The following is a 15,652-nucleotide window of genomic DNA, read 5'->3' on the forward strand; positions in this document are numbered from 1 at the left end:
TTTTTTAAGATGGAATCTCATTCTGTTGCCCAGGCTGGAGAGCAGTACAGTGGTGCAATCTCAGCTCACTGCAGTCTCCACCTACCGGATTCCAGCAATTCTGCTGCCTCAGCCTCCCGAGTGGCTGGGATTACAGGCACACACTATCACACCCAGATAATTTTTGTATTTTTAGTAAAGACAAGACTTCACCATGTTGGCAAGTCTGGTCTGGAACTCCTGACCTCAGGTGATCCGCCAGCCTCAGCCTCCCAAAGCATGGGATTACAGACATGAGCCACCGAACCTCCCAGGTCACTGCTTTACACAGACATATTTACAGCTATTAATAAAAAGGATCAGTTCAGTCCTGTTTGGGCTTCACATAGACATCAGGCTTACCAATTTTCCTACTGACTATGTTTGCCATTTAGAGATATAGAACCTAAATAGTTATACCAGTAAGCTAGACATTTGAGTCCCATAGGATTTTGCAAGTCAAAAAAAATTACTTTATTTACATTTTAAATGAAAAAAAAAAAAAAAAAAGTTTAGTAAAGATGGGGTTTTATCATGTTGCCCAGGCTGGTCTTGAACTCGAGCTCAAGCAATCCACCTACCTCAGCCTCCCAAAGTGCTGGGATTACAGGCGTGAGCCTCCCAAAGTGCTGGGATTACTGTTTACCACTGTGCCCAGCCCTAAAAAAAATTTTTTTTGAGACAGGATCTCACTCTGTTGCCCAGGCTGGAGGGCAGTGGTGCAATTATAGCTCACTGCAGCCTCAAACTCCTCTGCTCAAGCGATCCTCCTGCCTCAGCCTCCTAAGTAGCTGGGACTACAGGTGTGTGCTTACCATACCCAGCTAATTTTTTTAATTTTTTGTAGAGACAGGGTCTCATTATGTTGCCCAGGCTGGTCTTATACTGTCCTCAAGTGATCTTCCCTCCTTGGCCTCTCAAAGTACTTTTGTAAATTTTAATTTTCCCATTTGATTTGCTGTCCAGACTTCTAATGGAGACAGAAAGGAAAAAACACTCCTCCAGAATAGCATGTGTTCCCCAGGAGTGATAATGTCTAGCACAGTGGAAGACTAATTTACATGTTTATATAGATGAATAAACCAAAAAGGAGATGTCATATGAAATTTTTTTCTCTCCTTTCCCTTTCCAAGAGCATAATAAATTATCATTCAGATTGGGTACAGTGGCTCACACCTATAATCCCAACACTTTGGGAAGCTGAGGCAGGTTAATTACTTGAACCCAGGAGGCCGAGGTTGCAGTGAGCCAAGATCATGCCATGGCATTCCAGCCTGGGTGACAAGATGAAACTCCATCACAAAAAAACAAATAAATTATCATTCATAGTTACAAAATTCTGATTTTATAGGAACTTTCAAAATTCTTCAATTCATGGTTCTTTGTCCTTTAGTCTACTGGTTTATTTCTACTCCTGGTTGTTAAAACTAGTATAACTGTAAGTCTAGAGCAATGGTTCTCAACCAGGAGTGATTCCTTCACCCCAAAATCTCAGGGAACATTTGCCAACATTTAGAGACATTATTGTCATTACTTGGGGGCATGATGATACTGGCATCTAGTGGACAGAAGCCAGGGTTACTGCAAAACATCCTGCAGTGCACTGGATAGCCCCCTACAACAAAGAATAATCTGCCCCCAGTATCAATAGTGTCAGGATTAAGCAACCCTTTCCTAGACCTCCCCTCTGCAATTACTTTGGTGTCCTACTTTCCTAGTCCAGCCTCTTAGCTTCCACCTTCCTGTTGTGCTTCAGAGCCAGTCTTTTTCCTTCATTCTAACCACCCAATTTCTCAAACGCTTCTGTCTTCATTAAACCAATGAAGCTTTCCACCGGCATCTTGTTAATTTGAAATCCTTGCTCGTTATTCAGCTTGTGGGGAACATGGTGTGGGTCCAGTATAGTTCAGTGATTAACCATGTTGGCTTTAGGTATAGACAGTCTGAGTTCAAATCCAAACTCCACCACTTACTACTTGTACAACCACAGCCAAGTTTCTTACTCTCTCTGTGCCTCGGTTTTCTCACCCTAAAAAATGTGAGTAAAAATGGTACCCTGCCACAGAGAATTGTAAGAGTCAAATGAGTTAATACTTGGAAAGTATCAAGTACTTAAAAAATGTTAGCTACTGGCCAGACACAGTGGCTCATGCCCATAATCCTAGCACTTTGGGAGGTCGAGTGGGCAGATCACTTGAGTCCAGGCATTCAAGAGCAGCCTGGGCAACACAGTGGAACACCATCTCTATAAAAAATACAAAAACTGGGCCAGGTATGGTGGCTTACACCTGTAATCCTAGCACTTTGGGAGGCTGACGAGGGGGAATCACTTAAGCTTGGGAGTTCTATATCAGCCTGGGCAACATAGTGAGACCTCGTCTGCATAAAAATTAAAATTAAAAGGAAGAAAAATAGAAAAATTAGCCGGATGTATAGCAAGCACCTGTAGTTTCAGTTACTCTGGAGGCTGAGGTGGGAGGATCACTTGAGCCTGGGAGGTGAAGGTTACAGTGAGCTGGGACTGCACTACACTCCAGCCTAGATGACAGAGTAAGACCCTGCCTCAAAAAAAAAAAAAAAAAAAGTGCATTTTTAACAAACATTGCCAAGAGATTCTGACTCTAACCTACACAGCAGCGAAGTGTCTGGAGACTAATTTTCCATAAACAGCCTTGGCAGTTCAGATTTTAGCACCAGTCAGAAGTGTTGGACCAGGGCCTGGTTCTACCAGCACAAGACCCTCCAGGAATCACAGTTCTCTCACATTCAGTCTCATCCTTGTCCCTTCTACACCTACCTCTGGTTCTGCACCCTACTCCAGCCTACCTCCTAGTGGTCCTCTCACCAGCACTACCCCCCAAAATATCCCAATTTTTTAAAAAAATCAATATAAGTACAGCTGTTCTTTAGTATCCAAGGAGGACAGGTTCCAGGAACCCCACAAATACCAAAATTCAAGGATACTCAAGTCCCTTATATAAAATGGCACATAGCATTTGCATATAACCTGTGCACATACTCTGGACAGTTTAATCTCTAGATTACTTATAATACCTAATGCAATGTAAATGGTATATTTTTTGTTATACTTTTTTATTTGTATTATATATTGTTCTACTGTTATTTTTTTTCCCCAAATATTTTTCATCCGTGGTTGATTAAAACCAGAGATGCAGAACTCATGGATATGGAGGGCTGACTATATTCAATAGAAAAGACAAGGATGGCTTACCATCTATACTTCCTGAAGGCCCTTCTTTAGCCATTTCAATATCTTTTACTTCAAAATTTGTCAAGACAGAGCCACCTGCTTTCTGGAAATCTTGGGCAAATGATAAAGCCACCTGCCGATAGTCCACAATGCCAGTATGTGGACAATCAATAGCCATTAGACCCTGAAACAGAATTATGAAAAGATAACAGATAAGAGAAATAATACTTGATAGTAACAAAATCTCTATAATCAAGAAACAATTTTGTCCTTTAGAGGAGTTGATTTTGCCAAGTTCTTCTTGCTGCTACGATGAGTTTTTCCTTTTATTTATCCTTCACCATACCTGATTCTGATTGGATTCATATCTGATTCTGAGTTGAATTCCATATCATCAAACAATTATGTTTTAAATAAGCTCTAGTGAGATTTCCCCAGAAGTATATCATATGTTGTACACACTTAGTAAGAAATCAGAGTTGTTCTAGTTACTCACAATGTTTGCAGAGCATTGCTTTGACTTGCTGCCCAGACACTATCTTGGAGACTAAAAATACGGAATGAAGATTTTATGTGGTTAACTCAAACTTTTTCTTCAGGTAATACAAGAAATTAACAGACTATTCTTTGTTCCTGCTTTTGTCCCTCAAGACACGTCCAAATCAATGCTCATCAATCCGTAAATGAATGACCCATATAACACATCCTTATTTTATTTTTTTAGAATAACTGTTGAATGTGTCATTGCCTTGTCTAATTCTAAAGAAAAGGATAAGAGGAGAATTTCACACAGTAAGTACTGACTACATTTTGGTGATCATTGTTAATAGCACCATTTCTGTTGGCTTTTTTTTGTATGTGAATATATCAGTTCTCCCAATCAATTTCCCCAAGAAAGTAGCCTGGTATCCAGGATAATATCCAGAAGCTGAATGCTATTGGTAAATTCTGCCATCTTCTCATTTGGCCAGCACAGCACTATCGTCATTGTGGTTTTAAAATAATATCTGATATAATACTATTGTAAATGCCCTCACTCTTGTATTCATCACCTATCATCACCCGAACACATTCACCTGCTTGGCCCTTGGAAGATTTTCACTTTGATATCCACCTGTGATGAATGTTTCCTAATGACAGGTCACACTGAGGGTAAAGACTCCCAAAACATCAACAGTCTCTTAACAAACTGAAACCAATGTTTGGTAAACTTCATCATTTTTACCTGTTAACAGTGGTGAAGGTGATGGGGAAGGAAGGACTTTATTCAAGACACCTTTAGAAAATAATCAAACTACATTTTCTACTATATATTGCCATCCCTAAATACATATAAACACTAAAGATTACAATCTGGAATTACATAAAGTATATCACTTCTGTGGAGTTTTCCTGACAGTCTCATTTCTAGAATATGAGAGTATTTGCCAAGTATAGAAAATCATTCCTTCTGTTTTGATACAGTTGATAAACATAAGACTTTATTTAGACCTAGTCATTGTCTAAATTCACATGTCAGTAACTAGAACTCAATCAACCTATAGACAATATTTTAGATATGATAGCCTTAGAAGCTCACTTAGGATAATACCAAGAGAGATTAGTTCATGAAAACTTCCTTACCTAGCATAAAATTATGTGACAAGTATAACAGAGGGATAAAAACATTCTGTAAAAATGCTTCATTCTGAATCAATAGTTTTTTGCAATCCCAAATAACTTCCTTATTCATCTTATGCCCCTATTACCCACCACAACGTCTGACACATTAAAGACACTCAAACAGTTACTGAAGGACTGAATTTGAGGGCTGTGTTTAAACATACAAGATTCTCCTCACCACCTTCCAGAACTTCCCTAGAAGGTGTTTCTTCTTTTCTTTCTCGCCTTGGCTTTTCCCCTCCTCATTAGATGCTGGTGTGCCCCACCTATACATGTGTGTTACAGAAAACTGAAAGAGTCACCATCACCAAGCAATCCAATGCTCTGGCCTAGGACTAGCTGCAAGGTAGAGGCTGCAAAGTTAGGGTGGTGTCAGTGGAAAGACTAGCTATGTCTGTCACCCAGAAGGTTGGACACGAACTGCCCGGGTCAGCAGGTCAGAGACTGAAATCTGAGGCCTTGGCAGGTCCAAACCAGTCAAGGACTAGGCAAGCAGGACAGGGAAAGTTGAGAGTACATCTCAGTCAGGATACAGAGGAACAGATGAACATGTGATTGACCAACAGTGTTAACAAAATGGCAAAGCATCAGCAGACCAGAGGTCAGGGTAGCAGTGAGGATTTGCCCAGAGAGAGAGCAGTCAAGAGTTATCTTCAGCTACTCTGGGCATGCTGCCTGTGGGGTAGCCCTGCTCTGCAAGTACTTTAAAAAAAATAAAAAGAGTTATCCTCCCAAGTTTACAGAGGCAGTTTAAAATTTTCCAAGGGCCTCTCCATGGTGACACTTGGGTTTTTTTTAAAGGGACCTCGTCTAAGAAGCTCTTCAGAGATACCCTGGTAAACTTCTTTCCAGGGGGCCTGCAGAAAACAGAAGTGACCTGGTACCATGGACATTTTACCCACTATTCCTATAGCAGTGTGAGGTTGGTGGGGAAGACTTCACTCAACATATCTTTAGAAAATAATCAAACTACATTTTCTACTATACATTGCCATCCCTAAATACATGTAAACACTAATGATCACAACTTGGAATTACATAAAGTATGTCACTTCAGTGGAGGCCTCAGAGAGAAGGAGAATATGCCTCTTTTATAAGTTACTTTACTCATTCATCTTTTGAGTGGGGTTTGTCTCTGAAGCTTTCTTAAACACTTGTACTAAGCTAAAGGTGTTCCCTTAACATTGATACAGGAGAGAGTACCAGCTCTATAGAATACTTATCACTATATCAAAATTATATCTTCTTTTACACTATAACCTCCTTCATGTTGACAGCCATGCCTTATTCATCTTCATATCTACAGTGCCTACCACAGTGTTTGGCACATAGTAATCAAAAAACCTTTGGTTAAACCAAACAAAAAAATACCAGTTCTGAGTCAGATCTTGGGGTGGGGAACTCTTTAGGAGCTGTGTAAAACTGGGAGAGCAAGTTTCATTTTTAAGACACAAAAATATGCATAACACATATATATGTATAATTTCATTACCTATGCACACATATCTCATCGCCCTCATTCCAAGGACCTGTGATGGTCAAATCATCAGGTGCAGAGAACAATATCCAGACTCATCCACAATCTTGACAACATCTGAAAAGTTTTGTTTTTTTTTCAGTAAAGCATGATATAAAGAATCATGGGTTCCTGTTCTGATTTTTTCTATCTTTAAAGCCTTAACAAGGATACACAACAAATAACAATCAGATAGACCAATTTTCCAATTTTCAATACCACTAGGATAGCAGTAATCCTGGTTTTCAAACTCTGCAATTAAATTATTTTCATAACCAAATCTACAATGGGGCCAGCAGCTCAGATATAACTTTTCTTTTTAAAAACAATCTTCACATTTGAAAAACTTTTCATAAGCAAATAAAAATTAAAAGGTGTTAAAAATTGGCACGTTCTTTTGAAGGAGGTTACCAACTGTTTCATTCTTAAAGGTAATACTTGATAGGAGCACATCAGTGAAAGTCTTTTTTTTTTTTTGAGACAGAGTCTTGCTCTGTCTGTTGCCAGGCTGGAGTGCAGTGGCACGATCTTGGCTCACTGCAACCTTCACCTCCCGGGTTCAAGCAATTCTTCTGTCTCAGCCTCCCGAATAGCTGAGACTACAGGCAGGCACCACCACGCCCAGCTAATTTTTATATTTTAAGTGGAGACAGAGTTTCACCATGTTGGCCAGGCTGGTCTTGATCTCTTGACCTCGTGATCCGCCTGCCTCAGCCTCCCAAAGTGTTGGGATTACAACTGTGAGCTACTGTGCCTGGCCTTTTTTCTTTCCTTCTTGAGATGGTGTCTCGCTCTGTTGCCTAGGCTGGAGTATAGTGGTACAATCTCAGCTCACTGTAACCTCCGCCTCTCAGGTTCAAGCAATTCTTCCGCCTCAACCTCCCAACCAGCTGGAGTTACCAATGCACACCACCACACCCAGCTAATTTTTGTATTTTTAGTAGAGACAGGGTTTCACCATAGTGGTCAGGCTGGTCTTGAACTCCTGACCTCATGATCCACCACCTCAGCCTCCCAAAGTGCTTGGGGTTATAGGCGTGAGCCACCACACCCAGCAGTGAAAGTCTTTTTAAAAATTTTTTGAAACTTTTATTTGTAGTTGACACAAAATAATTGTATTTTTACTTTTTTCTTTTTTTGAGATGGAGTCTTGATCTGTCACCCAGGCTGGAGTGCAGTGGTGCAATCTCGGCTGACTGCAACCTCCACCTCCTGGGTTCAAGTGATTCTCCCGCCTCGGCCTTCCAAATAGTTGGGACTACAGGTGCATGCTACCATGCCTGGCTAATTTTTGGTATTTTCAGTAGAGACGGGGTTTCATTGTGTTATCTTTTTTTTTTTTTTTTTTTTTTTGAGACAGTCTCACCTTGTTGCCCAGGCTGGAATGCAGTGGCATGATCTTTGCTCATTGCAATTTCCGCCTCCCAGGTTCAAGCAATTCTGCCTCAAACTCCCAAGTGGGAACGACTACAGGTGCCTGCCACCACACCCGGCTATTTTTTGTATTTTTAGTAGAGATGGGGTTTCACCATGTTGGCAAGGCTGATCTCAAACTCCTGACCTCAAATGATCCTCCCACCTCGGCCTCCCAAAGTGCTGGGCTTATAGGCGTGAGCCACTGCACCTGGCCAATAATTGTATATATTTATGAAACACAATGATATTTCAGTATGTGTACATAACATGTAATGTTCGAATCAGGGTAACTGGTATATCAATCATTTCTTTGTGTTGTAAAAATTCAAAATCCTTTCTATTAGCTTTTTGAAAACATGTCAGTGAGATGCTGATATCTTAGTTTCACAGTCAAATTCCATCAAAATCATATGAAGCTATGAAACAGCAATAGATTTAGTATATTTTCAGGAAGGACATGTTAATAAAATGTATAGGAAGCCACTGTTTTGCACTAAGCCTCTGTATTAGGCCTCTACACACCAAACCAAAATGGAGTCACTCATGCTAAAATTCCTCCTCTCCAGACCGAATCCGAGTTGTTTATTAGACCTTCTAAAAAATCACAAGAGATAACAGCCAAGTTACCAAACAGGTTGGTTTTAGCCAGCTTGATAAGGAAGTCTTCTCTGTTTTAAGCTTATAAGGTAAGTAACTTTGGAAGAACCAATCTGCTTTTTGTCCTCTGTTACTGCTTTCTTCAGCCCCTTTCTGCCTATAAAGCCAGACTTCTCTGGTCAGCTCATCAGCGAGGCTTTTCTAAATCTTTGAATGAAAAGCTCCTTGATTCATGAATCGCTAAAAAAGCTAATTTGATCTTTAAATCTTTTGTAATTTTGTCTTTTAACACACTCAATAGTTTTTTTTTTTTTTTTTTTTTTTAAATGGAGTCTCGCTCTGTCACCAGGCTGGAGTGCAGTGGAGTAACGTCGGCTCACTGCAACCCCTGCCTCCTGGGTTCACGCAATTCTCTGCCTCAGCCTCCCGAGTAGCTAGACAGCTAATTTGTGTATTTTTAGTAGATCTGAAGTTTTTCCATGTTGGCCAAGATGGTCTCCATCTCTTCACCTCATGACTGCCTCAGCCTCCCAAAGTTCTGGGATTATAGGCATGAGCCACCACACCTGGCCGACACACACTCAATAGTTTTGTAATGCACTGTATAGATAAGAAACAGGAAGTGGGTATAATCTAATTTTTTTTCTTTTCTTTTTTTTTTTTTTTTGCTCCACAGCTAGACACATCCAAGTTCTAATTTTAAATTTTTTTTTTTTTTTTTTTAAATATGGAACGCTTCACGAATTTGCGTGTCATCCTTGCGCAGGGGCCATGCTAATCTTCCCTGTATCGTTCCAATTTTAGTATATGTGCTGCCGAAGCGAGCACTAATCTAAATTTTTTAAGTAAACTTTTTTTAAGTAGACTCTTTTTTAAGATAAGTTTTAAGTTCATAGCAAAATTGGGCAAAAAGTACAGAGCTTTCCCACACACTTTCTGCTCCCACATACATAACAGCCTCCTAATTTCTTAATTTTAATATTAGCAATTTTTTTCCTTGAGGCATAGCTTCAGTCTAAACAACCAGCCCTTGTATCAGTTAGTCACAACCCTACTTTTATAATATGCTAGAATCTCTCGCCATTGTTTTAAAATAGCCTATTTCACTTTAAAAAAGATTGATATGTCTTAAAAAAAATAAACAGAATAAAATAATGAATTAAATGTAACACATCAGGAAAAGGGGAAATATAAACCATGTCATGATCTGCCTGCCTCAGCATCCCAAAGTGCTGGGATTACAGTCATGAGCCACCAAGCCCAGCCCCGGCAACCTTTTTGTATAAGGGACAGATAGTAAATATTTCTGACTAGGTTTATGATCTCTGTTACAACTATTCAACTAGGCTGTTTGACACAAAAGCAGCTACAGACAATACATAAATGAATATGTAAAGTTGTATTTCAATAAAACTTTATGGACACTGAATGTGAATTTCATATAATTTTTTTTTTGAGACAAAGTCTTGCTCCATCACCCAGGCTTTAGTGCAGTTGCCCAGCCTCTACTTACTGCAACCTCCGCCTCCCAGGTTCAAGCAATTCTCCCGTCTTAGCCTTCCGAGTGGCTGGGATTACAGGCATACACCACCATGCCCTGCTGAATTTCATAAAATTTTAATTAATCACAAAATAATGTTCTTCTTTTAATTTTTTTTAACACACTTAGAAGGTAAAAAACATTAGCTTTCAGGCCATACAAAAACAGGTGGCAGGATGAATTTGGCCTACAGGACAGAATTTGCCAACTCTGACCATTTAGAATTTGCCCAGAGTGTGAAATAGGCAGGTGGCCAAAATAAGATGGTCAATGAAAATATTCTACTTAAAAACAAATCAGTCATTAATTTACTGTCTCAGACAGATAAGAAATATCTGAGGGGAGAAAAGGGAAGTAGCAAGACCTAGTGTATCCCACAAGCAAAATAATTTGATTATCCTGGCTGGTACCAGAAAAGGAATAGGAGGCTTGTTGAAGATGAAGATGCTACAACCTTCTCTACAGTAAGAACTCATTCAACACTGTTTAGATTCCTAGGTACTATCAGCTTCTTAGGAGCTTTACATGAATTAAGAAAATCTTGCTTATTTTGACCCAACTTTAACTTTACAGCCAGAAATAAAGGAAAAGCCGAAAGGATGAAGCAGCTTGTAAAAATAAATGAAAAACACATATAAACTGGCATTAAACATTGGATCAGCCAAGTATATGAATCAGAAAGGAAGAAATAAAATAATTATTATTTGCAGATAAAATGTCTGGGTATAAAAATCCAAAAGAATTTATAGACAAATTAATTAAAAACAATAAGTGAATTTAACTAGAAAATTGGATACAAGGTCAGAACTCAACTGTATTTCCACAGACCTGCAACAAACAAAAAATGAACTTTAAATAGCAATACTATTCATGAGAGTATCAGAAAACATCAAATACAAATTGGAGCTGTAAATGTAAGAGACATATGCCCTGCAAGAATTCTATTCTGAAAATTATAATACATTATGTAATAAATTAAAGCAGATCCAGACAAATGGAGGGATGTATGATGTTCAAGGACTGGAAGACTCCATACTACAAAGATGTAAATTGTCTCCACATAGACATACAAATTGAATGCAATCTCAATCAAAATCATAACAGGTTATCTTGTAGAGTTTGGCAAATAAACTCTAAAATTTATGTAGAAATGTAAAGATCTAAGAATAGCCAAGACAATGTTGAAGAAAAAAACTCAAGGCCTTACTCTACCAGATACCTAGACCTATTAAAAAGCTACTATACGCTGAGTGCAGTGGCTCATGCATCTATTCCTAGCACTTTCAGAGGCCATGGCAGGAAGATCACCTGAGCCCAGGAGTTCAAGACCAGCCTAAGCAATATGGTGAGACTCTATCTTTACAAAACATTTAAAAATTAGCTGGCCATGGTGAACTGTGATAATATCACCGCACTCCAGCCTGGGTGACAGAGTAAGACCCCATTTCAAAAAAAAGGCTACTATAATTAAACATTATGGTAGCAGCATAGAAGAGGCAATGGAACACAATGGAGTCCAGACATATACCCACCATATATCTGATATCATAAAGGCTATACTGCAGCACAATGGGGAAATAATGGTTCTTTTGATAAATGATGCTGACTCAACTGGATATCCATATGGGGAAAAAAATGTACCTTGGCCCCTAACTTATACCATCTATGAAAATCAATTCCAAATGGACTGCAGATCTAAATGTGAAAGGTAAAGCAGTAAAGCTTTTAGAAAAACACATAGAATATCTTCCAGACCTTGGGCTAGGTAAAGATTTCTTTTTTTTTCTATTTTATTTTTCGTACCAAGTTTTTGAATGCATCCAGAAAATTTAACTAGAGCACAAAGAAACACTAAGCATAAAAGACAAACATATGCATAAATTGGTAACATTAAGATTAGGAATTTCTGTTAATCTAAAAATGATATTTAAAAAGTGAAATGCTACAATCCCAGTACTTCCAGAGGTCAAGGCAGGAGGATCATTTGAGCCATAGAGCTCGAGATCAGCCTAGGTAACATAGCAAGACCCCATCTCTGCAAAAATATAAAAATACAAAATTAGCTGGGTGTGGCGACACACACCTGTAGTCCTAACTACTCAGAAGGGTGAGGCAGGAAGATCGCTTGAGCTCAGGAGTTCAAGATTGCAGTGAGCTGTGATCATACCACTGCACTCCAGCATGGGTGACAGAGTGAGACCCTATATCTCAAAAAAAAAAAAAAAGAGTAAAATGACATGCTACAGAGTGGTAGAAGGTATCTGTGATAGTTTTTTTGTGTGTATACATACCATATATATATATATGTATATATATCTCTCCAACGAAAGACTCATATCCACACTACATATGTCCTAAAATTGAGTAAGAATTAATAATTATAAGAAAGACAGTCAACCCAATACGAAGGTGGGGAAAGAACTCAAACAGATACTTCACAAAATAAAATATCCAAATGGTCAATAAATACATACAAAGGTGCATAAATGTATGAGTCCATGAGAAAATATAAATTAAAATCATAATATAATACTACAACATACCCACTAGAATGGCTAAAATAAAAACAATAAGCAACACCAAGTGTTAGTTGAGGATATAGAGCACTGGAACTCTCATATACTGCTAATGAGAGTATAAATGGGGACAAACACTTTGGAAAACTCTTTGGCAATACCTGCCAAAGCTAAACATATCCATAAATTGCAAATTAGCAAGTTCCTTCATAGGTATACAGCCAATAAAAATGTGTATGTGTGCTCACCAAAACCTATGTACTAGAATTTTCATAGCAGCATTATCTGGAAGAATCCCAAATTAGAAACTATCCAAATGCCCATCAACAGTAGAATGAATTGTTCTACATACATACATATGAATGACGTATTACACAGCAACAACAACAAACTACAAATATATGTAACAATATGGATGAATTTCATAAACAATATTAAGAAACCCAGACACAGCTGGGCATGGTTTCTGACAACTGTAATCCTAGCACTTTGAGAGGCCAAGATGGGTGGATCACTTGAGCCCAGGAATTCAAGACCAGCTTGGGTACCATAGTGAGGCCTTGTCTCTACAAAAAAATAAAAAATAAATAAAAACAATTAGCTGGGTGTGGTAGCACAGTCCTATTGTTCCAGTTACTCAGGAGGCTGAAGTGGGAGGATTACTTGGGCTCAGAAGTTCAAAGTTATAGTGAGCTATGATAATGCTGTGCCACTGCATTCAAGTCTGGGCAACAGAGCAAAACCCTGTCTCAAAAAAAAAAAGCTCAGACACAAAAGAATACATATCATATCATTCTACTTACTTAAAATTCAATCACCTATGATGTAAGAGGTCAGGACAGTGGTTATCCTTAAGAGCAATGTCCTAATGGAAGAACATGAGGGGAGTACTGGGAGGTCGGTAACATTTGTTTGTTGTCCTGGGTACTGATCACACTTGGTGAGCATTCACTAAGCTATCCATTTATGATTTCCATTGTACATTATAGTTCCAAGAAACTAGGCTATACAGAAAAGGAGGATGGAAAGATAAGACAAACTGAAGTGAAAAGTTAGTATACACAAATAAAAATTTATGCTTAAGGCACCAGTTATCTGGCAGGAGTACGGCACAAATGTGTCTCTGAGCATCCCTGCAGTCACGGTAAACAGGGCAAAGCAATCAGTTAAATTACTCAGTGTCCATAAGATAAAAACAAACCAACTCTGGTTAGGAAGACTAAAATTATTCTCAGAACTAAGATCTGAGAGAAATTTCTCCTGCAGGTTCTCAGAGCAAGATGTCATTTAACACAGTTGAATAACTTACGTCTTCAACTGCATCCTTACAATAGAGGCCACAGTGACTGATACAATGACCTTCTTATAGGCTGATGCCATAAAACCAAAGCACAATTCAAAGACAGTAACTGGGGTCAAGGAGTAGAATGGGGAAGGCAAAACACTGCAGTGTAGGCGTGCCATCTGAGAGATGTATATGAACAAATAAATGGTCTAATAGTCTACATATTTTTCAGCCTATTTCCCATGTTTCTCTAAACCAAGTTAAAAAGCATTGCCTGATAGTGAGTTCAAGGTCACATTCTCTGAGACAGGATTCTGGAGTCCAGCTATTGGAACAGTTAAATTTCTACCTACAGGAAAAACTGGCCATTCATTAGAACAGTCAGTGGAACTGGGAAGTTGGACTAATAGTCTCTGAAAGGCTATCAGTGAAAGTTAACATGCAGAATAACTATTATATTACTATTCATGTCTCTTTCATGAATAAAGATCTGGTTTTCTTCCCTATGGCAAGTTTTAAGGAAGATACTCTACAAGCTACTCTTCAAACTCATGCCAGCCTTATCCATCTTAACCATGAGGCAGCTATAGTGTCTGATTTTTATTATAGGCAGGGTAAGGCTGAATGCCAAGCCCTTTATGTGGGCCTAACCCTGACTTTCCAGTCTCATCCCTTATCTTTCGTCATATGCCACCCAATGCTCCCAACCACACCTTACTGCTCCATGTTTTCCAAACATGCCATATGGCCTCAGGCCTCGTATCTTTGTTCATGTTGGTCAGACCTGGTATTTTCTCACAGAGAAAGAAATCAGGTGTCCAGACTTTGTGGCAATGCCCTCTTTTGTCTATCACTTCACTATATCTGTGACAGGATCATCTATCTGATTTTATATTATTCCTGCCTCCTATAAACTCACCTCTCAGCCTCCATATCACAGGACTAAGCCCTAAATGAAAACATCCCTTTGAACATGTGCATGAAGCTGGTTAATCACTTACCCTACAATATGGCTCCTTCTTTTTTATATCCTCCTGCTGGATCAGCCGCAGGCCCTGGACTCCATTCTGCAGGCCTCTCTCATATAGAGCCTTAAGTCTCGGAATTTCTTCTTGTTCAACAGCTACTATAAGCTGCAAAAAAAAAAAAAAAAAAAGGTAAGGAGCATGGATAGAGGTGAAGGTATCATCAGTGATGAAAGATAAAGTCAATGAAAAACCATCAACTACTGTATGACCCAAACAAGGTTATTTTTTAAATTTTTAATTTAATTTTTTTTTTTTTGGAGACAGAGTTTCACTCTTGTTGCCAAGGCTGGAGTGCAATGGTGCGATCTCAGCTCACCACAACCTCCACCTCCCAAGTTCAAGCCATTCTCCTGCCTCAGCCTCCCGAGTAGCTGAGATACAGGCGTATGCCACCATGCCCGGCTAACTTTGTATTTTTAGTAGAGATGGGGTTTCTCCATGTTGGTCAGGCTGGTCTCGAACTCCTGATCTCAGGTGATCTGCCCACCTCCACCTCCTAAAGTACTGGGATTACAGGCGTGATCCACCGTGCCTGGCCAAGGTTATTTTTTAAAATGACTTTTTCTTCACATATCTAATTCTTACTTTCTTCATGACTATTTTCTTCTTCCACCAAGAAAAGTTGTCTTAAGAACATGGCATGCCGGGCGCGGTGGCTCAAGCCTGTAATCCCAGCACTTTGGGAGGCCGAGGCGGGTGAATCACGAGGTCAAGAGATCGAGACCATCCTGGACAACATGGTGAAACCCCGTCTCTACCAAAAATACAAAAAATTAGCTGGGCATGGTGGCGCGTGCCTGTAATCCCAGCTACTCAGGAGGCTGAGGCAGGAGAATTGCCTGAACCCGGGAGGCGGAGGTTGC

At 39.3% G+C, this 15,652-nt stretch overlaps 1 protein-coding gene and 1 non-coding gene across 3 annotated transcripts in view; both read right to left on the reverse strand.

Moving 5' to 3' along the window:
- The window catches only part of L2HGDH (L-2-hydroxyglutarate dehydrogenase), a 66,284-nt gene that overhangs the window by 36,097 nt on the left and 14,535 nt on the right, over positions 1 to 15,652 (reverse strand). For both annotated transcript variants that reach the window (XM_037730784.1, XM_037730785.1), the window contains exons 4-5: positions 14,763 to 14,894; positions 3,251 to 3,413 (exon numbers count right to left, since the gene is read on the reverse strand). In XM_037730784.1, the coding sequence (XP_037586712.1) occupies positions 3,251 to 3,413; positions 14,763 to 14,894 (295 nt within the window). The remainder of the gene's footprint in view (positions 1 to 3,250; positions 3,414 to 14,762; positions 14,895 to 15,652) is intronic.
- On the reverse strand, positions 9,142 to 9,248 carry LOC119467972. The gene has a single exon (XR_005196612.1). It is a non-coding gene; the product is annotated as a U6 spliceosomal RNA (small nuclear RNA).

This window comes from Cebus imitator, unplaced genomic scaffold (assembly GCF_001604975.1).
Source record: "Cebus imitator isolate Cc_AM_T3 unplaced genomic scaffold, Cebus_imitator-1.0 Scaffold358, whole genome shotgun sequence".
NCBI lineage: Eukaryota > Metazoa > Chordata > Mammalia > Primates > Cebidae > Cebus > Cebus imitator.